We start from the raw sequence: 24373 nt of genomic DNA, 5'->3' as shown, positions 1-24373 counted from the left end.
GCTAAAACGAATCTAATGTAAACAGTTGTGACTTCACGCTCATCAGAGGTAATTTGTTGTTATGAAGCATTGCATAGTCTTCCTAAAGCCTTTGACACACTTTGCAGTTGGCAGACGTTTGCATGAGCACTGTGTCGGTGTATATGGCGCATTCCTTTTGCAATTTAAGTTATTCGTTTTTTTCTATCGTTTTATGTTTTATTGTTGAAGTATTATTCTGCAGTAGCGGGGTACAGTAATATCCTTTGTTAGAGTATTAGTTCTTACCAGTCAAAATTAAAAAAATTTAACTGAAAACTAAAACAATGAAAAATTCCGGAATTCTAAAAATCCCAGGTTTTTCTCGGTTTTCTTCCGGATGAAAAAATTACCGGGTTTTTCCCGGATCTCCAGGGTCGTATACACCCTGACAACTGTGGCATGTGTTCACAGTCATCACTCCAATGAATATCACGTAAACAACTCGTTGCTATAGTGCTGACCTCTCGTGGTAATTCCAAGAACTTTTCAAACCACCCTCGTATATCGATCTGTACAGTATATGCTCTTTTTTGCTTTTACAACATATTCTCTTCCACTTGCACAATATATATACTTTGAACATTATTACTTAATGCACATTTAAAGTAAAAATACCGTAATTAATGTAATTTTAAATCATGTGACGATAAATTGTAACACAGTGACTTGTCCTACATCAGAACGTACCAACCGTGTTCTACATGACTTTATGTACCAGTAATGATGTATTCAAATATCTGTTGTCATGGGTGAGAGAACTATGCTTTTTTTAGGATAAACATGTAATAACATGTGGAGACATATATATTAACACAGGTGTTGAGGGTGAAATAGTAATAACGTTTTCAGCACTTTTGGTGTGGCACATATGGTAAAAACTGCTGCAAAGGTTTCAAAAAGTTCAGCTCCAATTTTAGACCATATAATTACAGAGGTTACAGGGGAAATTGTAAAATTTTAGATCTTTACTGTCAGATAATAAAGCTAGGCAGGCTCAGTGAAACCTGAAAAACTGTAGGGCTAGAAAATTATTTTATCAGATCCACACCTGCCAACTTTCAGAAACAGAAATCCAGAAAATCCCAAATCTCAAAAATTTAACGCGCGCAGGTGTCACAAGGTATTCAAACATAGAGAGAAAAGACTACACAGAAAGAGATTACAAAAAATGTTAACACATATAATGTTACACTTATTTACAAAATTTTCTCAAGTTCACAGAACACTGGCTATATTCCAACACAGGGTTGCAGAGGAGAGACGAAGATGAGTAGCTTTCTTCAGAAATTCTGAAGGAAAACTATCTATGTAACATGGACCACTGCTTCTTGTTATCAAAACAGAAATGGATCCCAGTGTTTCATTCGACACGGAGGACCTACACTGATTGTGATTCTTCTTCACCAAACTGAACATACACTCACACTCAGCATTACTGTGCGGTAGGGTCAAAATAGAAAGCATTAGCCTGGATAACCCATCGTACTTAGGAACACCATCAGCTCCATGAATGCTCATCTGTCAAGTTCTTGCTCTCAACAGTAGCAGAGTCATCAACCTGCAGGGCCACAAACTGGTTCTGAAGCACATTCATTGGTCATCAGCTGACTCACTTCCCTTCCTCGGCAGGGATGCTGAAAACCTTTCTACAAGAAATTCTACAGAAGAAAACTTGGTGTCATCAATTTTGGAAACTTCTGCAACCTCTGCATGCTTCAGTACTTCATCACTGAGGAGAAACTTGTTTGTGAAACAGGGTGTTTATAAATGAATATCAGGGTTTTAACGCTTTATAATATTTATTATATTAAACTTAGAGTTAGAAATGATATGTCAAATGAAAGAGCAACTCAGTTTTACCAAGAACCTTATAAATGTTCAATGTGAGCACCATTTGTCACACAGTACGCCCGAAGTCTATAGCAGAGTTTTTCCCAAACGTAGATAAGTGTGTCTTCAGTGGTTGTAGCAACAGCTGCTTCACTCCGGTTTCTTAATTCAGGGAGGTCTGCTGGTAGCAGAGGCACGTACACACGATCCTTGATGAAGCCCCAAAGGAAAAAATCGCACGGTGTTAGGTCGAGTGAACGTGGAGGCCCTGTCATTGGGCCCCTTGCGGCCTATCCAGCGCTCGGCTATAGACTTTGTGTGTGCCGTGTGACAAATGGTGCTCACATAGAACATTTATAAGGTTCTTGGTAAAACTGTTTCAGTTTCTCTTTCATTTGACATAAAAAACTGAAAGTTTAATGTAATAAATATTATAAAGTGTTAAAATCCCGATATTCATTTATAGACACCCTGTATAATCACATGCACAGCAGAAGTAAACTCTGACAGACAAAAAGAATCTTTATTTATCTTTATCATTAAGTTTCTTCACCAAATTCATTTTCTGAACTCCAATAACTAGATCATCATTGTCTCTCTGATTCTCATTAAGATGGTACTGAACATTCTGTAACAGGGAACTCTTTATAACTTTAGGTTTAAAAACTGGAAAGAAGCTGCTGTAATAGGTTCATCATTAGTTGTAACAGTTTATGAATTTGATGGGAAGCACTCTGCAGAACTGAGATTCTCAAATACAGAAATGACAGCACAGTATGCCTGGTTTAAGCCTTAAGAGAGAAACAGTTTTTTTCTTCATGGCTTTGAATAATGTCGTCCTTCTTCAGCACAGGAGTGTCAGATGCAAATCTCTGGGGGGGGGGGGGGGGGGGGGGGGCAACCAATTCTGTTGACTTGACAGCCTCCCTCTTTCTATGGTCTTTAGAACCATGAAGCTCAGCTTTTGGGATTGTAAATGATGTTCAGCTACTTGGTGCACACTGAGCACCAACACGCGCCTCATCTTCAACCCAACTAAAGGATTCCACTGCTCCAACAGTCCTTGCATATACTTTCCTAAAGATAGCCATCTTGTGCAACAATGTTTTAATATCTTCTTAGTTTCCTTGTGTGAAGCTCTTGGAACTTCTTGCAGCTCTTTTCTAAATAATAGAAAATGCCAACTAAAAGTTCATCAATCTTAACAGGCAAACTGCTTGCACATTTCTCAGCAGCCAAGTTAATCAAATGACAGAGCACCCAAGCACAAAGACATATGGCTCTGCTTCCTTTAAAACAGCAGCAACTCCATTATTCTTTCAATCATGACTGGAGCATTGTCTGAACAGAACACTACACAATTTTCAACTGGTATTTTGTAATACTCCAACTGTGAAATTAACAGATTTCCAATATCATGCCCCGTTGAATCACCCATCAAGGCTGGGGACAGACAGCACCGAAGTAACTATCTTTTCCTAAAACAGGTGACGACTAAGGGATAAAGCTTAGCGTCATTGTTCCCATCTGTAGCCAAAGTAAACGGTTCACATTGCATGCAGGTAATGAGTTCATTTCTTGAATCTGTCGCCATTTCTTTCAAAGTATGTGAAGTCTATGTATGACCAAAACCGTATCTTTTTGCCATTTCCAAACCAAAGAACATTTTCCTAAAAAGGGCACCAGCATGATCAGCAGCAGCTAATGGATTATTTTGTTCAATTAAACATTAAGTGAACAAACATTCTGCTCTTATTACATCAAGGTCAGCTCCAGGGGTGGTAAAAATTGAATCTATTTTCTTACTGCTACCCTTCATTTTCATGTTGGAGATGTGTTTAACGGATTTAATACGATTTATTAATTCAGTTCTTCCTCCGTAAGCAATGTTTGTATCACATGATCACATGGAACAGAATGCGAATATTTTACCTTTCCACAATTGTATAATACACGGAAATTCAACAGACTAGGCGTCCCTGAAAGACTGATGATATCATTTCTTTGTTGAATTCATCTCGAAAACACTAAATCGCACAAAAATTCATCACACAACTGCATGAATACCAGAACTACAGCAAACACTGCATAAAACCAACCCTTATCAGTTAGAGGGCCCGCACAACAGACAAGCAAGGTGGGCTGCCGACCTCCCTTCAAGAGCCCAAACCAAAACATTGCTTGAGGATGTGAGCAATAACAGGCTTTCCGCATAAACACAGACCTCCTTCATGAAAATACATATGACAGTGATCCACCAATTGGAACTCGTGACGACACGAAGCACTCCGCTGAATCAGCATTATAAGCACGCTAGGAGAGTCAGACTAGCAGTATATACCTACACTTAGGACAGCTCTGGCCAATACCTAAGTCGTCTCTAGCATAGTACACATTCGCCGTAGTCTTCAGTAGCATGTTGTATCTTTGTAATTGGTAGAGTAGTATTTTGGTCATTATTTTATTTCATTGTCTTGTACTCTTATATGGTTTTGACACCACAAGAATTGTGTTTCTTGTAGTTCTTGCTTTTGGAAATTAGTGCATGCCAAGAAGGCATTTTTTTAATTATAATAAAGTGTGTTCAAACTCGATTGATAGTTCTTTCCTGCCAACCACAGGACACTACAGTAAATTGGCAACAAAGGTAAAACTTCCATTTTCGAATGAAATGGCCTACTCAGAGGAACTACTTCAGTCCTTGATGGAAACACAATAGCAGATTCAGGCAGCTCTCACACGGTAAGAACTTCGCCCTAACTCCCCAGAGTTGCAAGAGGTAGCTCATAGAGTTGATTCCATCGTGAGTAAATTGAACACTTTGCATGAGGCTCCACCAAGGTTTCCTGCTTTTGATAGGTCTGTCGAAGCGTGGTCAAATTATCTCAAACTGCTCGAACAACATTTACTGGCACCTGGGATCCACGATGAAAATCAAAGTCGGGTCCCCCCCCCCCCCCCCCCCCCCAACAGCAACAGAACAGTTGGTCCACAAGTGTATTGTTTAATTCAACAACTGAATACTGAGCAATCCCCTCATGATCTCTCCTTTACCCATATTAAGGTCTGCCTTTTTGAGTACTTTGACACAAAAACACATGTCAGCTCCATCCGTGTCAGACTTTCTTTTCTTGTAGAAAGTCCCCACGTCAGACATATCGGGAATGGATTATGACGCTCCAGTGTCTCTCCCATGATTGTAAATTCCGGTGCGCCAACGTTGCCTGCAAGCAGTCTTATGCCTCTTTGTTGATACGCGATATGGTGGTGGTTCACACACCAGATGAGGGTCTTCGGGCTGATATTTTGAAGTTGCAGGACCCTTCCCTCAACACCTGCCTGCTGATCATTCGTGCATTTGAACAGTCTCACCAGTACAACCGCTGCGTCTTGATCTGGCTGTTTTCATGGCTTGCCATTTGCCTAGCGCCAAACAAGAGTCTTGTCAATCTGTTGGTCCATCCAGTGACAGAGAATCTTTCACTTGTTTTCCATCCTGTCTGGGCTGTTTCTAGACTCACCAATGGTCGGAGTGCCCCCACTGGCAAGCAAGGTGCACGGCTTGCAGCTGAGCGGGCCATATCACCATGGTGTGTCAGGCCTCACAGAAACATCATGTAGATGCCACGCTTCCTGCGGACACACAAGCTTGTCACGAATCTTCCATTGACAGACAAGTATTCTCCATCATTCCTCAATCAGAGGCCTGTTTTCTCCTTACCTTGGAGGTAGCACATGTTCCGGTGGTCTTCCAAATCGACACATCATCATCCATTTCTATTGTGGATGGTGCCACACACCAGCACTTGGGTTCACTGGTTTTATCCCTATACACTCATGCCTTGCATAGTTTCAGTAATCACCCAATATCAGTCGGCGGCATTTTTCCACTCACAGATCTCTTACAATTGATGGTCAGCTCTCCCAGTACTACTAACCTTTTGGGTGTTGACATTTTTGGTCCTCTGGGTTTGTCAGTGCAGGACAAGGTACAGGTGGTTTAGATCCCCTCCTTGTCCCATTCCTCAGCAAATATGAAACATTGTTCTCATCCTCCACACCAGGGATGAATGGTTTCACAGCACATGATCAGCTTCTTCCCTCTGCTGTCCCTCATTTTTTTAAGGCCCGCCCAGTCTCACCGAGACTTCACCGCTTACAAGACGAAGGCACCCTTTCTCCCATCGCGCACAGTCGCTTGGCAACACCTATCGTGACAGTCGAGAAGTCAAACGGTGCTTTACCCATCTGTGGCGATTTTAAGGTCACAGTCAATTTCAGTCCATCATCAATGCATATCCTATCCCATCGGTGGACAATATACTCACACGTCTTGTGGGCTCAACCGTTTTCACCAAAATTGATTTGCCCGATGCTTATTTGCAGCTGCCGCTGGACGATGAATCGCAGCAGATCCTAGCCATCAATACCCTGTGTTTCCTTTTCTGGTACAACCACCTCCCATTTGGCATTGCCAGCAGCCCTGCCATTTTCCAATGTTATTTGGAATGCCTCACAAGCCAGGTGCTCAGGGTGGCAAATTATCTGCATTATGTCACTATCGGTGGCATGTCCACAGTGGACCTCACGGACAAGCTGGATAGGCTATTTCAGGTTTTTTTTTATGCTAACCTGCATTGCCGGAAAGAAAGGTGTGACTTTTTTGCACAAGAGGTCAGTTATCTCAGGTTCACGATTGATGCCTGTAGCCTACATGGAGTATGTCGAAGTGATTCGAAACCTGCCTCCTCCCGCCAACGTGAACCAACTGCAATCCATTCTCTGCCAAATCAACTACTATTGGCGTTTTATACCGCACACCGCCGAGATTTCAGCACCCATGACCGGGTTATTGTGCAAGGGTGCACATTGGGTTTGGAACACGGCGTGTGAACAGGCTTTCACACATCTCAAGTCAGCTCTCTTCTGCCCTCCTTGTCTGGCCACTTACAATCATCCCCTGCCCTTAATCATCGCCGCCAATGCATCAGACTATAGCCTGGATGCGGTGCTCTCACAAGCAGTCGACAGCATTGAGATGCCAGTAGCTTTCGCATCCAAAAAACTGACCTATGCTCAAATCAATTATAGTCAAATTGAAAAGGAAGTTTTGGCACTGGTTTTTGGCCTAACGAAATTCTACAATTTTGTTTATGGTCATCATTTAATTCTGCAGACTGACCACAAACCTTTGGTTTCTTTGTTTCTCCCGGGCACAGCAGTGCCTACCTGGACAGTGCACTGCCTTCGGCGTTGGGCGCTCTTCCTGTTGATGTTCAACCAATGTTGTCTATTGTACATCTGGACGGCAAGCAAACACCGATTTTCTGTCCCGAATGCCTGCCGGGGTGGACCGTGAGTTTGATGCCTCCCCCTTGGTTTGTTTCCATGTGGAATCAGACGTGGTCACAGCTCTGGACAGGCTTCCGTTGGATGCTAATGCAGTCCGGCGGGCCACCGCTCAGGATCAGATGCTGCGAGATCTCTACCACCACATGCATTGCACCTCGACCTCCTCCACACTGGCCATTGGGGCATCATCCTCATCAAACAGCTGGCCCACAGACACCTTTACTGTGTGCGGTTTGGATTAAGACATTGCCTCCCTTGTGTCAGCCTGCACCACGTGCCAAACACGTCAGGCAGCACCCCAGTGCCAGTATTTTTCATGGCTGGATGCAGCTGCTCTGTGGGAGCGTCTTCATTTGGATTTCTCAGTTCCAAGTGGCTCATACTGATAGACTCTAGGTCGGGATACCCTTACGTCTCCCGCATGATGACCACCACTTCTGCTGAGACTATCAAAATTCCCCAGCATCTCTTTGCTATCAAGGGATTCCCCAAAACGATCATTACAGATAATGGTCCACAGTTTACTTTGACCGAGTTTAAGCAATTCTGTACTACCAATGGAATTTCCCTCGTCCATACTGCCCCATTTCACCCTGCATCAAATGACCGGGCAGAAAGTTTTGTGCGGATGTTCTAGACCCAGCTCGGTAGGCTGCTGAGCCATCACCCTTTGGAGGACGCCATGGTTCTTTTTTTGGCTACATACCGCACCACCCACTATGCCAGTAAAAGTCTAGTGGAGATACTTCACGGTTGACCATTCTGCTCTCCCTTATCAGTCCTTGTTCCCGAGGTTTCTCATCCTCCCGCTCGCATTCTGGCACACTCCTTCTGCATCAGGCAGGAGGTCTGGGTGTATCTTGTCTCATCCACAGGCAAGCTGGGTGCCTGAAATCATCACCAAGCTCTGCGTCCAGGCAATGGCGTTTCTCCAGTGGCCTGACAGTTTTGCCAGCACCTCAACCAGCTCCGCCCCCATCTGTTGGACCACGACACCCCAGGGGAGCTGCCAGTGTATATCGCCAGCCGCCCTGTGATGGAACCTCCACTTCAACCCCAGCCACTGTGTCTGCTGCTAGCTGCCCCTGCTGCGTCACCACCTCCCAACCCTGCCGGCCACGAACCCATGGATGTCAACTACGACGCCCGTACTCCAACGGACGTTTGTGGTGCTGTGCATTCTTTTTCCTGGGGGAGAAATGTCATAGCAGCCCCTTATCAGTCAGAGGGCCTGCACAACAGATAAGTGAGGTGGGCTGCTGACCTCCCTGCAAGAGCTGAGAACGAAACATCGCCAGTGGATGTACACAATAACAGGCTTTCTGCATAAACATAGAAGTGCTTCACAAAAAGACATATGACAGTGATCCACCAATTTGAACTCATGTGCCTACGTGTTGCACTCTGCCAAATTGGCATTATAAGCATGCCAGCAGAGTCAGACCAGCAGTGTGCACCTAGAGTTAGGACAGCTCCACCCAATACTTATGCCGGCTCTAGCATACTAGACACTCGCCATAGCATTCAGTAACACGTTGTATCTTTGTAATTGGTAGACTAGTATTTTGGTCATTATTTTCTTTATTGTCTTGTGCTCTTATCTGGTTTTGCCACCACGTGAACTGCTGTGTTTCTTGTTCTTGCATTTGGAAATTAGTGCATGCCAAGAAAGTTTTTTATTATAATAAAGTGCGTTCAAACTTGATTGTTAGTCTTTCCTGCCAACCGCAGGAAACTACAGTGAGTATCAAACAAAACTCCGATTTAGTCTGTACTATGTGCTGTTGTCCAGCATAACAGGAATAAGTCTTAATTAAATGTAACACCACAACTATGGAGTACAGGAAAAGCATGATTGTGAGTTACTAATATGCATAGCTTCCATGGGGAAGTTAGTACAGCGTTAGATTGCTGTACCAAAGGTACTGATTTCATACCCCAATTAAGACTTTTTTTTCCTTCTGAAAGTGTTGTATGGGACTATCAATACTGCCATACGTTTCTTTATTCTACTCTTCCGATTGTTTATGTTTATTCTGTGAAAACTACAAATGCACTATCAACTTCATCACCTGTTGTGTCTGTTCTGTCGTACATGTCCGATAGAATACCACACATATATATATATACCAATTTACTCTATACGTTTGCTACCTTCAACAAACAAAGGAAAAGCAGACTGCCAAAACAACATTGTTACAAACTCTGAAAGGTCCTTTTACATGACAGGACAATGTTCTTCCCTGTAACAGTTTCACTTGTAAACAGTTAAAACAAATTGTCATCAATGTGGTTTGAATAGGGGACTCTTGGTACAACAACCTTACACTCTATGATCTCACCCACGAGAGATCTACAAAACTGTCACTCACAGATATGCCTCTCATGTGCTCCGTAGTTGTGGTGTTACTTTTGATTACCGTTTGGGCATGTTCTAGCTGGCAGCACATAGCACTCAGTAAATCGGTGTTTTGCTTGATACTCTACCCACATACAACATTTGGTACCGATCTGAGTGTCTGACATCTGGAGGTTTAGGTGCCAGTTCACTAAATTCTGCACATTGTTTAAATTAACTTTTGAGGCTCCATTTCCAAAAGTAGCTATTTCTACTGTAGCAGCTAAGGAAAACAGGTACATAACTGTGGGTATTAGAAATTCCTCAGTTCTTTGGGAAAGCACTGCACTAATCCAGTGCCAAAAGCACTACACAAATCCAGTTCCTTGAGGTATTCACAGTTATAAAAATATATATAGGAGGATACTGCTTGCAGCAAAGAAAAAAAAAATATTCAATGACAAATTAATATATAATGCAGGAAACAATAGCAAAGTGGTGTGAGATATTATACAACAAGAAACTGAAAAAGGTAGACAAGTATAAGAAACTACAGTAGGCTAGTTCAAAAGAAAAACATCTTTTGCATGCTGCACATTAAGGTTTTTAATTTAAATGCAAGTATAACAACATACAAATCAAAGATGGGAATCGGGTAATAGAAAGTTGTCAGGCATTAGCAAATTCTGCAAATGATTATTTCTCTGGTATTGCAGAGAAGCTGCAGCAAAATCTTCCTGAAACACACGTAGCACTAGCAGTGACTTATACAAAAAGCACAACGATGTTATTTTTCACATCAGAGCTGGAACTTTAGAAGAGAGAATAACAATTAAGAAATGAGAAATCAGCAGACATAGTTGAGGTTCCTGTATGTTTTGGAGGTGTGCATACATAGCCCACAGGCCCCTTTAACAGAGATAATAAGTTGATCAATTAAGTTCATGTGTCTCCCCAGAGTACCTGAAAATGTTCAAATGTGTGAGAATTCTAAGGGACCAAACTGCTTAGGTCATTGGTCCCTAGACTTACACACTACTTAAACTAACTTATACTAAGAACAACACACACACCCATGCCCGAGGGAGGACTCAAACCTCCGGCGGGAGGGGCCGCGCAGTCCGTGACATGACGCCTCAAACCGCGCAGCCACTCCACGTGGCAGAGTACCTGAAACATGCATAAGTGGTACCCTTACTAAAGAAAGGTAATGTAGGAAAAAATTTAAAGGCCAGATTCACTGCTGTGCTCGCTCTCAAAAACAACTGAAGAAATCATAAAAGAGAAACTCCTGAGTTACATGACTAAATACAACTTCTTTAACGAAGCAGTTTGATTTCCAGTGTGGAAGAAGTAAAATATCAGTAACTGTAGAGGTCACAAAAATGATACTTGAAGTTCTCAATAGTGATCATTATGTTACAGGCATTTTGTTAGAATTGTGTAAGGCTTTTCATACTTGACGATAAAATACTATAGACAAGCTAGAAGTGTCAAGTGTAAGAGGAACTGTGAATGAGTGGTTTCTGTCTTAGAAAACAGAGTGCAAAAGATGTAGATTGTCCACACATGCTGCTGCTGATAATTTTTTTGTAAATTGTCAGACAAAAAATATATGAACATTGGTGTTTGTCAGGGTAGTGTATTGGGTCCAATCCTGTTCTTAATACACATCAATAACTTTCCAAGACAGTGTTAAACATGGAGAGAAAGTTCTCTTTGCCAACGACAGAACATCATAACCACTGACAAAACATCCGATCTCCTATTAGGGAAAGCGAATGAAACCCTCAAGGGTGTTTACAATTGGGCAGTATGTAATAAATTAACAACAAACATAAATAAAACTAACAGTAGTATGCACTTGTTATCCTCTGGCGACCTAAAGTAATTAACATAACCCCCCCCTCCCCCCCCCCCCCCCCCCCCCACACACACACACCTACCTATGCCTCTATATGGTGCAGGCTACACCTAAATGCCAATACTATTTTTTGGCTAGTGGCATGGTTTTGCTGGGAGTTGTGTCAGCCGGGTGTATAGAAAGAGAGGGAGGAGGCAGGCAGAGGGACAGGGAGTTGGTGGCTTGTGGCTCAGAATGAGGTGGCCAATTTACTGACCAGAAAAGTGGGAGGAAGGGATGGCAGGTCTTTGGGCTGGCACATCCCACCAGGAATGCGGCACATGCTGAAGGCGACGTGAATAGGAAAGGGGTGACAGAATGGAGGAAGGGGAAACTGTTGGGTTGAGGGTGTGGGGACAGTGGGTTACCTGAGATAGAGGCCCGGATGATTCCGTGAAAGAAGGATGTGTTGTAAGGCCAACTCCTAACTGTGTAGTTCTGAGAAGCTATTGGTAAAGGGAAAGATCCATATGGCTGTTTGTGAAGCAGCCACTGAAACTGAGCGTGTTCCTGCATGTTGTGCCACTGGGTGGCCAACTTTATTCTTGACAACAGTTTGGAAGCAGCCATTCATCTTCCTTGACAGCTGGTTGGTTATACCGACATAAAAGGTTGAGCAGTGTTTGCAGCTGAGTTGATAGATGACATGGCTGCTCCCACACGCGCTCAGCTTCTGATGGTGAAGGATAAGCCCGTGACAGGACTGGAACAGGAGGTGCTGGGTGGGTGGAATGGATAGGTCTTGCACCTTGGTCTGCCACAGGGAGAGGGAGTGGCATGAGGATGGACTAGGCTGTTGTGTAGGTTGGTGGGCAATGGAACAAAATTTTAGGAAGGGTGGGAAGAATCGTGGGTAGGGTGTGTCATTTTAGGGCACGATGAGAGAGTCAAAGCCGTGGCAAAGGACCTGGTTCAGTTGTTCCAGTTCAGGATGATGATATTTGATGACTGGGGTGGGGGTGGGGGGGGGGGGGGGGCACTCCTTTGTAGCTGAGCCGTGGTGGTGGTGGTGGATTGGAGGTGTGTGAGGATACAGCATGGGAAATCTGTTTGTGGTCTAGGTTTGGAGGGTATTGCCCATATGAGAAGACCTCTGTGAGGCCTTCAGTACACTAAGGAGGGGAGTTCTCATAACTGCAGTTATGTTGTCCGCAGATGGCTAGGCTAAGATGATGATGATGATGATGATGATTGGTTTGTGAGGCACTCAACTTTGTCGTCATCAGTGCCCATACAAAGTCCCAATGTTTATACAGTCCAATATTTTTACACAGTCCAATCTAGGACTGTCACGAATGAAGAGAATGAAATGATGAGGACAACACAAATACCCAGTCCCCGGGCAAAGAAAATCCCCAATCCAGCCGGGAACAGAGGAAAAAGGAAGGGGTAAGAATGGCTTCCTAAAGACAAGTGGAGGGAATTAAAGGGACTTGAACCTAAGACTCCCAAGAAAAAAACTCTCTCAGACTGAAGGGGATACGCAGACGCCCACAACGTCGAAGACAGGCAGCAAGAGGATAATGGAAGAATCTAAGACTCCCTCCTCCCTGGATAATCGAGCCCAGAAAAAACCAAGGCAAGAAATAGGGAAACAGACCTATAGTACTGCAGTCTCGGTTTCTAAGATGACAGTTATCCAGGAAGGCAATCCACTGGTGGCCATCACCTCGCAGCAGGAGGAATATGTACAGATGGCTCTCTTTGAAAATGGGGGAGACTGATCCAGGACCCAACTTCAGGAGGGTCTATCTAGATCATTGTGCCCTCATTTTTGTTTGTGAGCGGGTGCACATGATGGAATGGCTTAAGGGCAAGGTGCCCATGATATCCCTGTGAGAAGATGCAAAGCTGCTGCTGAAGACGGTAGCGGAACTTCTTAAGATCGCAAACGTATCAATATGGGTACCAAAAATCCTTAAGGATGTCTTCCCGAAGACTCTGTTCAAGAAAATAGGCACTCAGAACCCAAAAGTCTCGACAGAAGACTGGAGAGTGGTCAACCAGAAGGATGTACCAGGAGGAGGCACCATGGTGGTGGAGCTCAGAGTGAAATCCCTGAAGGCAATGCGAGTGTAGGACCTGAAATTGTTTTTAGGGTTCTCGCAGGTCACCGTCAGGGTTCACAAAGACCTCAAAGGCAACGACGGCAGCAAGACGGAGACTGGAGGTGCTGCAGAGTAATCTGCAGCACAGTAAAGGGGCCTCTGCTGCTCTGAGCCGCTACCTGGGGAGGCAGCAAGTGGACGTGGCCCTGATACACGAACCCTACTTATATAAAGGGGGCATATTGGGCCTCGGTGGCACTGGAGGTAAGCTGATTTACTCTAGAAACCTAAGAAACTCCAGAACACGCATCTATGTAAGAAATGGAATTTCTCTCATGTTAATAATAGATTTCTGCTCCACGGGACCTAGTTACCATTAAAATGCAGCAATGTCAGGACAGTATCACAAGGGAAATTATTTTGGCCTCAGCATTCATTCTTTACAAAGACAGCTCTCCTCCTCCTTTGGTGGTGAGAAGACTGGTAGAGGCTTGCCATCGGCAAGGTGACCAACTGCTGGTGGGATGCAACGCCAACGCCCACAACATAGTGTGGGGCAAAAAGGACACCAACAGCAGAGGTGAGTACCTTCCTGAATTTCTTTTAGCTAACAACTTGGAGGTCCTGAATAGGGGCAATAAACCTACATTCAGGAATAGCAGAAAGGAAGAAGTAATTCACATAACTTTTGGTTCCATGATGATGGGCAGCTATGTCAAACAATGGCATGTGGTGTTAGAGCCATCCTCACCAGAACACATGTACATTAAATTCAAGGTTGAAATGGCAATTAGACAGACCATGACCTATAGGAATCCCAGGAAAACAGACTGGGAGACGTATAGGAGGGACCTTGACTTAGGCTTATCAGAAAGTAAAACCTCGATAAGGAATCCAGTGGAGTTTGAGGAAGTAGCACAGGCTGTTACCTCTGCCATAGTGACCTCATATCAGGACAACTGCACAATCACCAGGAAGTCCACAAATAGGAGTGTGCCTTGGTGGAATAATAACTTGGAAATTCAAAGAAAACGGGTACAAAGACTGTTTAACATTGCGAGACGTAAAGGACAATGGCCTAAATATCGTGAGGCCCTTGTCAACTACAACCTTGCAATAAGACAAGCAAAGAAGACATCCTTGGAAGGCATTCTGCGAGGAAGTGGAGAACATGGCTGCTCAAGCCAGACTTCACAGAATCCTCACTACAGTACCCATCAATCCAGGAGGTACGTTGAGGAAGGAGGATGGGGAATATACAAAGACAGCACATTAGACGCTGGAAATGTTCCTCAAAACACACTTTCCTCTATATGCTCTGCCTGACAACACAGACCAGAATGTGATCCCGCAGAGACAATGGTTCTCAGGCACTCTAAGAGAGGACTGGGAATCGGCCAAGGAGTGTGTGGACTTAAATAAAATCCAATGGGTGGTGGGAACATTCCAACCGTTCAAGTCACCTGGCCTGGATGGAATTTTTCCAGCTCTCCTGCAAAAGGCAGGAGAAACTCTAATAAGAGTGCTATGCAGGTTATTCAGGTTTAGTCTAGCAGTAGGAATTATTCCCAATGCTTGGAGGGCAGTGAAGGTTGTCTTCATTCCAAAGCCAGGGAGTATTGATCATACCAAGGCCAAGGATATGAGACCAATCAGTCTGTCCTCCATTCTCAAACCATTGGAAAAACTGGTAAATGTATAAGTTGGGGAGAGGAGGCTAATTAGGGTCCCTCTACATTCAAACCAACATGCATATCAACCAGTTTCCACCAACTCATTGGGAGGGTGGAGAAAGCACCTCATTTCCAAGAAATAGCCTTCTGCATCTTCCTGGATATCGAGAGGGCCTTCAATAACATGACCTTTGATTCCACGCAGAGGTGCATGACCTAGGCACCACTGTAAGTAGGTGGACCAGGGTCATGCTTAGTGGAAGGAAGGTAGAGGCTACCATGATGAATGAAAAAGATGACCTTGTCATAGTAATACTTGGCAAATTTACTGACCCAGTTAGAAATACGGCACAAGGAGGATTGGACATTGTGCAAAATTGGTGCATTAAACAGGATCTGAGGGTTAATCCTAAGAAGACTGTTGTGATGCCATTTACGAAGAGGCATATCCAACACTCCAGTTGGAATCCAAAGCTCTTTGCTGAAACTCTGCCTGTGAAGGGGATAGTGAAATATCTAGGGGTAACCTTAGAGGAGAAACTAACGTGGACCCTCACATTAAGAGTATCCGTTCCAAGGCAAAAAGTAAAAACTGGGGCCTAAGCCCCAAAGGTATGCACTGGACATACACCACAGTGGTTAGACCTAGGATTTCTTAAGGGGCCGAGTGTGGTGGAAGAAAGAAGAACAGCAAATTGCAGCTAAGGACCTTGCTAAGGTGCAGAGACTGGCCTGCTTAGCCATAACAGGTGGAATTAGCAGCACACCAACTGCTAGGATGGGAACCATGCTGGACATTACAACTTTGGGTCAAGATAGAGGCAGCAGCTGGGGCATACAGACTTAAAAGTGGCAAAAAATGGATCTCATCGGGATATCCAGAAAAACACACTAACATAGTGAGTGAGGTAAACATAGGAATGGCTGGGGAAATACTTGCCGACTATATAATAACTTCCAACAGCTTCAACAAGCTTTACAATATAATAATTAGAAGCAGGGAGCAATGCGAAAAAACAGTTCGACGCCGTACAGGGGTATTGGGGCAGGGGCATACGGGATTCAGCCAAGACCGGAGGGCATCATCTCTCTAAGAAAACTGGCCTCTGTATTCCAAGCTGAAATTACTGCAATCAGGGCATGTGTGGAGGAGAATATGCGTAGGTGCTACAATGACCGTAGCATCTACATCTATCCAGACAGCCCTGAAATCACTGGCAGCTCCTGCAACGAGATCTAAGATTGTTGCAGAATGCCACAGGGCTCTGGTGGAGCTATGAGGAAGCACAAGGGTAAACCTAGTGTGGGTCCCTGGCCACCCAGGGATTTGTGGCAATGAACAAGCCGACAGATTGACCAGGATGGTGGCAACGGTTCCATTTATTGGACTGGAACCTGTCCTGACAATCACCAAGGCTATGATCAAACAAGAACTACAGAAATGGCTCTGGATACAGTGTGTAGAATACTTGGACCAAGGTCCATAAACAAAAACGTGGTAAGGTAATGGTGACCAAGCTATGTTTTAAAAGGAGCTCTGTAATCCTGGGATTGAACAGGAAAGAAGTCAAACTCATGACTGGACTGATGACCGGCCATGGTAATTAAAAAAAAACATCTACATACAATGGGTATAATGGATGAAGACCCTAAATGCAGAACCTATGATGAGGGTGAAGAAACTGTATCACACCTAATCTTCAAATTCATGGCACTGGAGTGCAAAAGATGCAGAATCTTTGGGACAACTAGACCTGAAGAAATTGTGTCTAACAAAAAACTGGTAAAGGTGCTTCTTGCACTGTTTAAGGGCATTGGTTGGCTTTATTAGATATACAGGGAGAGATACCACACAATAAATTTTGTTTCAGTGCGAGCAGTGGCGGGTTGGACCTAAGCTGTTTTAGCTTCCCTGTCAAAAATCAAATCAAGGGGTATTACACAATTAAAGATTATTTTGAGGGTTCAGGAGTAGTGGATAGTAATGAAAGGGGTAAACTACCTTCTCAAATTTCAGTACTTGAATATAGTTTACTACTTTTACAAGGATCTTGTGTAAAGCTGTATAATATGTGATAGTAATGTCCACTGGTCTAGTTTTTCAGGTGGACTGTAGCACATAGTTTAATAGGGAGTCTGGAACTGAGTCAAGGGGCACAACAGCATTTCTCAGACCTGAAATTATTGGTGAGTGTAAATGTGTGAGCAGTGAAGAAGGAAACAATATTTTATATTGCAAGTTACATGAAACAATTTATGTGCAAATGAAGAAACATTATTCATTAAAGAATTACCAAATGAAGCAATGCAGCTGTTGGGACACTGACCTCATATTCAGGAGAATGGAGCTGCTCTGTCCAGCCATTCTGGTTTGGGGTTTCATGGATCACTAAACAGTTTGCCAGGATGGTATCTCAATCAATGGCATGGCCAATCACCAGTCTTATCCCCATAGTCTACCTGTCCTATCCTCTTAAAGCATTGTGTGTTCTATTTTGTCCAATGATAGACATTGTATTACCTTGACAAATCATTTCATTGCAAGATGATCCTTAGATGATTAAATAAATAATTTTTTATTTTATTTGCTGCTATGAGCAACTGCATGGCTGCAACAATTAAATTTCTCCAATTGCTGAATGTGTGAGGTGTCAGTGGTGCAGAGAATTTATGAAATTGACAAAAGTCGAATTAGGGAAGGACGGGGAAGAAGTAGGCCGTGCCCTTTCAAAAGAACCATCCCGGCATTTGCCTGAAGTGATTTGGGGAAATCACGGAAACCCTAAAACAGTATGGCCGGACGCGGGATTGAACCGTCGTTCTCCTGAATGAGAGTCCAGTGTACTAACCACTGCGCCACTCGCTTGGGGGCGGGGGAGAGAGGGGGGGAGAGAGGGGGGAGAGAGGGGGGGTGAGGGGTGGAGAGAGGGGGGAGAGAGGGGGGAGAGGGGGGAGAGAGAGGGGGGGAGAGAGAGGGGGGAGAGAGAGGGGAGAGAGGGGGGGGAGAGAGGGGGGAGAGAGGGGGAGAGAGAGTGGGGGAGAGAGAGAGGGGGGGAGAGAGAGAGGGGGGGAGAGAGAGGGGGGGAGAGAGAGAGGGGGGAGAGAGAGAGGGGGGAGAGAGAGAGGGGGGAGAGAGAGGGGGGGGAGAGAGAGGGGGGGAGAGAGAGGGGGGGAGAGAGAGGGGGGGAGAGAGGGGGGGGGAGAGAGGGGGGGGGGAGAGAGGGGGGGGAGAGAGAGGGGGGAGAGAGAGGGGGGGAGAGAGAGGGGGGGAGAGAGAGGGGGGAGAGAGAGGGGGGAGAGAGGGGTGGAGAGAGAGGGGGAGAGGGGGGGAGAGAGAGGGGGAGAGAGAGGGGGGAGAGAGAGGGGGAGAGGGGGGGAGAGAGAGGGGGAGAGAGAGGGGGGAGAGAGAGGGGGAGAGAGGGGGGAGAGAGGGGGGAGAGAGGGGGGAGAGAGGGGGAGGGGGGACAAAAAAAATGGTTCAAATGGCTCTGAGCACTATGGGACTTAACAGCTATGGTCATCAGTCCCCTAGAACTTAGAACTACTTAAACCTAACTAACCTAAAGACATCACACAACACCCAGCCATCACGAGGCAGAGAAAATCCCTGACCCCCCCCCCCCCCCGGGAATCGAACCCGGGCGTGGGAAGCGAGAACGCTACCGCACGACCACGAGATGCGGGCGAGGGGGGGCAGATAGGTCGTAGAGTGGGGCGGAGAGAGGGGGGTTAGAGAGGAGAGAGGGGGGAGAGAGAGGAGAGAGGGGGGAGAGAGAGGAGAGAGGGGGGGTTAGAGGGGGGAGAGAGAGGAGAGAGGGGGGTTAGAGGGGGGAGAGAGGGGAGAGGTGGATTAGAGGGGGGAGAGGGGCAGAGAGGCAGAGAGAGGGGTGAGATGGGGGGGGAAAGAGGGTGAGATGGGGGGAGAGAGGGGGAGATGGGGGAGAGAGAGGGGGAGATGGGGGAGAGAGAGGGGGAGATGGGGGAGAGAGAGGGGGAGATGGGGGAGGGAGGTGGGGCTTAAATTTAGTTGTTAGCTGACCCTTTTTTTTCTGTATTATTCGACCACAATACTACAGCACCTGAGTCTCACTGTATTTCACGAGGGCACACTTACTAGTATATGCACGACCGTTCTGAGATCATTCGCAGTGCGATACATTTTCCTTAGTCACCACTGTACTTGTTTACCATAATGTCATGTGTTTCCAAGAACAGACGTGGGAAACCACGTGCAATAACATTGTGGTCCAATAGTACAAAATGTGGTGTGTTTACTTATGTACGTAATTTTCTTTCAGCTGCTGGTATCGGAATTCATGATGTAGTTTTTTATGATTTTGTGGTATGGGTTGCTAGCTGAAGTTTATGTTTGTTAGTCTATGGTGATGGGTATCGTCAAGCGTATTGTCATTTTGGTCTGGTTAGGTTTCGACAATGTTTAATTCTGTTACTTGCGGTTTATTTGCATCATGGGTTTCGTATGAGCTATACAGGTAATCAATTATTCAAAATTACAGTCACAATTGCATTATTTATTTTACCGCCAACCAGTTTCAACCCCCAATGGGGTCATCTTCAGGGCAATTTACACCATTTGGTCACTCGCTGGAGTCGTCAGCCTGCCTGTGCACGGTTGGTAAACTATGAAAATCCCCAATACGATGTTTTGGAGTCATGTGCGTTCGTGGTATTGGGGACTGACTTTGAGCTATGCAAGCCAACTAAAATTGCCAGTATCTCTTTTTTTATCTCCCAGATGTTTTGTTGTTATGGTTTTGTTGATTGGCAAGTTTCGATGATGTTGCAGGTAAAAGCCGACATGAGTTACCACGATCTTGGACTGGTACTGGACCCATTCTTTTTTTTCTAAGCTAAATAAATGATCTCCCAATGACTAAGGGACAGTTCTCTTTCTTGACTTGTCTGTCTGCTTTAAGAGCTTTATAAGCTATCATTCAGTGTCCAAGAATACCATTTCCAGGATTATTAAAATATCATTCCAAAGCATCTTTGTGGGTTCTTGTAACTAAACTTGTATTTATATACATTTAGATTATTATCTGTATGGTTTGAGAGGTATTTTAGTAGAATGCCTGTTTCTCTGAAATAGCTAATTTAATTTCTGGTGTCAAAACCTTGAGTACTATTTTCTTCTGGCATTTATTTTGATTCACATGCTTTGTTTTTCATTGTTCTCTCACTGTCTGACCATTCCTCTTCAATGTAGTCATAATTATTTAGGTGTTCCAGCTCTTTCGCTGAATTGCTTTGGTAAAGACACAACATACTTTCCTCTTCTAGAAAATAAACGTTATTGCCGCTTATCCTCTTTGTTTCAGCAAATGCAACTATTTGAGATATTACAAAGTAATGGTAAGAACCTGCCGGGTCAACATAGGCGTCCGATCCCACTCGTCGGCTTTGACCTGTGATGTAAGGGTGTTGTGTGACGTAATTACAGTGCGTAGCTTAGTTTATGAGTGTGTTGTGTTTGTAGATGTCGTCTTGTAGCGGTTGGTGGTGTCCTCTGGTGGTGTATTGGGTTCATTTGGGTGTCGGTGCTTGAAGTGGGCATTTATCGGTCGTGACTGTTATAGAAGAACGGAAATTAGTTTCAGTGAGTTAAGAATTAAGTTTCTGTTGTGTTATTGCAATGTCACTTGATATTATTGGTTTGCTGTTTGTCGCGGGCTAAGTCGTTTAGTTCAATTTGTGGCTTCTTTTGTTAGGCATGGATTTGACTAAGTTTAAGAACTTTTTTGTGGTAAGTAGTCGTTTTTTTTGGGTCTATTGTTCGTGTGTTACGATCCTCAGTGAGGTTTTTGTGTGTTGTTGAGTCGGTGTTATTTACTGCATGTGTTGGCGGTTGATGTTTTGATATCGGCACTTGCGGTTGATTTATGTATCCGAGGGGGAAGTACTCTATTTCAATTTTTTTTTGTATTGTCAGTTGTATTTGAGCTGCATAGGTCATGGGAAGTGACTGATTCCAAAGTGTCGAAACTCTGTGTGTTTTGGTATCACGAGTTGTTGACCTATATAGGTCAAGAGAAGGGTCCAATTTCAATGTGTCATCATAGCTATGTGTGTTTTGGTATTGTGAGCTGCTGTTGACCTATATGGGTCAAGCGAAGTGTCCAATTCCAATTTTTGTTGTTTTAGGTGTTGGTTTTGTGGTATCGATAGTTGCGGCATGATTACAATTTCTGGATTAGTTGTTTTTTATTTTGTGGTATCGACAATTGTGGCTGAGCTATCTGGGTGAGGGGAAGTGACCGATTCCTCTTGATATTGTAAGTGTAGCGGAATTGGGAAATTTGTGGTGTTTTTATGTCGTCATCCTGTGTGGTTTGGGATTGTGGTGTGTGTCTGTATGTGTTTAAATTTGTTTTGTCCCCACCCAAAAACCCCCAATTTCCCGCGCTGGTCCCGTTAGTTTGATTATATTTTTGGAGAGAGATTTGTGTGTTGGTTTTATAAGTATTTTCATGTTTGTTGTCATTTATGTAATGACGTAATAGGCACCATATTGGAGACATTGAGAAAGGTCGTTTCTGCTATATTGGTGACCTCATGGGTCAAAGCAGACGGGTGGAATCGGAAGCTTCTGTATTCCCGAACCTGCCATATCTTCGAAAGGGAGAAGTGAAATCCACTGACAAACTTTCATAGGTGGGACCAAACCAAGGAAAACATGTCCAGTAAAAATAGGCTCTAAAATGCATACCTTAAGAGCAATGAACATTTGTTCATCTTCGTTATGGTGAAATACATCTCCTCTATTGAACAAGGTCCATAGCTCTTAAGGTATTCATTTCTGAGCCTATGTTTACAGCACATTTTTTGTTGTTTTGATCTATACTATCAACACCGAAAGTTTGTCAATGGATTTCTGGTTCTCCAGTATATATCCCTGTATTTCTTATTTGTCCTTGTGCCTTATCATTTACTCTTAGGTAATCTGTTACTGACTTATATAGACTTTTTGTGACTAGATTAATTCACAAATAGAAGAACTCTTGCAAAGCTCAGTTCATTTCTGTACCCACCAACAGACACTATTAAAGAAACTATATTTGCATCCAGAATGTGAATTAAAACAGTACCTCATGCATTATCTATTAAGATATTCAGTGTGCCCTTGAGAATGGACTGACAATATCTCTAGAAATATTACAATACTCTCCACATAAGGCATATTTGCCATTGATTTGCATTGTCTAACCCAGCAACAGAACATTCATTAATTGGTGGCTATAGACAGCTGCTCAGGTGATTGATTTGGAGAGATCACAAGTATTATTCCGAACACAGAAACAAAGGAAAAATCTTGTATCTATATCTGCAGCTACACTCATCTAACAACAATGAAGACAGTGCTTAATGTATTATACACACAATACAACTTAATCCTTTTGAAGGGGATGAATGTAATGCAAACATTCCACCAATGAACAGTTTTTAGGCTGCTGCGGAGGTAGGAGACATTTAGGGGAAATAACTGCTTGTTGTACTGTTTAGAAGCTAACGCAGGCAATAGGCGGAAACATTTCATACTAGCCCTGAGTTGTCCTGAGTTGTTCCTAGAAAAGGGCCTAGTTATGTTGTGCATACAGTAACCAAATGAATTGTTTACATTTTCTATTCTTCAGCTGACCAGATCGTTAATATCGCACTTTAAGAGGATACGACAGTAACTACATGCTGATTGACTAGGGCATGCCTTTTATTGAGGCAGCACCAAATGTCAAGCCTCTGTGGCACATGTTTCTGATAATGTATCTGCTGGCAGTTATCTGTAGTACTAATTACTGAAGCCATTGCCAATCCATATTTACAAGCTATAAATCATTATGCTTAAGTCGCAAATATGGTGACTATATGTGCAGAAAGAAAAAGATATAATAAAATAAAAATGTCTCTCAAAGTCTGGGACTGTGAATGAGAGAACAGTTTGCATTGAAAGGATAGTGGCAATCATCTGGCACATTAATGTAAAAGGCAAAATTAATATGGCATGATTTTAGTCTGGAGAAATGCTGTGGAGGTTTCCATGAAAGTAAAATGTTCAGCCTTACCTACATCCATACCACAAAGATGTATATGACTCTGCGCTAGATCAGAGGCACACACTGTCATGAAACTAAGAAACTCACATCTACACAAATGGAAGAAAATGACAATCTGCTTTCCACGAGTGTACTAATTATTTTGTAAGATTCCCTTTTTATGGTATGAGAATTATTAATCAAAGTAAAACTCATTTCACTCAAGTTCAATATAAAGTTTTGTATCTCCAGTTACCTGAAAACCATGCTTTTCACATGCCACCAGTAGCACATTCTCAGCTCTCTTCCCCAATTACCAAAAAGAAAATATTAATCAAGAGGAAACTGACATGATCCAAGTGGTATTCATGTGAACTTTAAGATTTTTTCCCTAATTTTCAACACTGAGCATAAACTTCACTGCATTAGTACTTTACTGTTACCTTTAGGTATTTCCCGGCTAACTAGCGTATCTCAGAATAGATAATGGCATATATCAACTTGAGCTGCTGAACACAACAGACAGATTTATAAAAAAAGGTTGTCTGGCAATCAATCATTTTGTCATCACCGACAAAGAACTCTCTACATGTGATGCTAAAGAAGGGAGTTTAAGAACCATACGAGTTCCACTTACCGGTATATACAGACTGTAAAGCATTATTTTACGCTACACAAATTCTTCTACAACACTCCAAAACACATTTAAACTGATTTAGTATCCATGAGATGGAATTCAACTAATGCAGCGCTTTAAAGATAGCTCCCAAACCCCTTATTTTTGGTACGCTATGTTGCGAAGTGTCTGAAAGTATAACGTCACAAGACAAACTAACTGAAAAACAACACTCAATTGTTAATGAAATACTTAATAACTTCGGTACACGACCTACCTCTCTCAAACACTACGACAAAACCACAACGCCACTTCGCGCCTCGAAAATCAAAACAGGTGTCACCGAAATATTGACAGTCGATATTGTCCGTTATCGAATGCATATTAATCGACTCTGCAGACCAGATCTCGATTTGGAAATACGTTGTTTCCAGTTAAAGTGTGTGATAAAAGACAAAGAAAAATGTCTATGGAAAATGTTACCAGATTCTGTTTCTAGAAACGATGTTTCATACGTAAAAACAAATGTATCTGCATACAATAA

At 43.5% G+C, this 24373-nt stretch overlaps 1 protein-coding gene across 3 annotated transcripts in view; it reads right to left on the bottom strand.

The window, feature by feature from the left end:
• Positions 1 to 24159, bottom strand: part of LOC124776442 (spindle and kinetochore-associated protein 1-like) — a 90935-nt gene extending 66776 nt beyond the window's left edge. For 2 of the 3 annotated variants that reach the window (XM_047251442.1, XM_047251443.1), the window contains exons 1-2: positions 24107 to 24159; positions 23851 to 24018 (exon numbers count right to left, since the gene is read on the bottom strand). Coding sequence is in view for 2 of the 3 variants with exons in the window: in XM_047251443.1 (XP_047107399.1) it covers positions 23851 to 23874 (24 nt within the window). In the remaining variant the exon portion in view is untranslated. Of the gene's footprint in view, positions 1 to 10614; positions 10652 to 23850; positions 24019 to 24106 lie in introns of those variants that run through there. The other variant, XM_047251440.1, reaches the window with a different exon arrangement.
• Between the last annotated feature and the right edge of the window lie 214 nt (positions 24160 to 24373).

Source organism: Schistocerca piceifrons, chromosome 2 (assembly GCF_021461385.2).
Source record: "Schistocerca piceifrons isolate TAMUIC-IGC-003096 chromosome 2, iqSchPice1.1, whole genome shotgun sequence".
Lineage (NCBI taxonomy): Eukaryota > Metazoa > Arthropoda > Insecta > Orthoptera > Acrididae > Schistocerca > Schistocerca piceifrons.
This window is presented reverse-complemented; position numbering and strand designations above follow the sequence as displayed.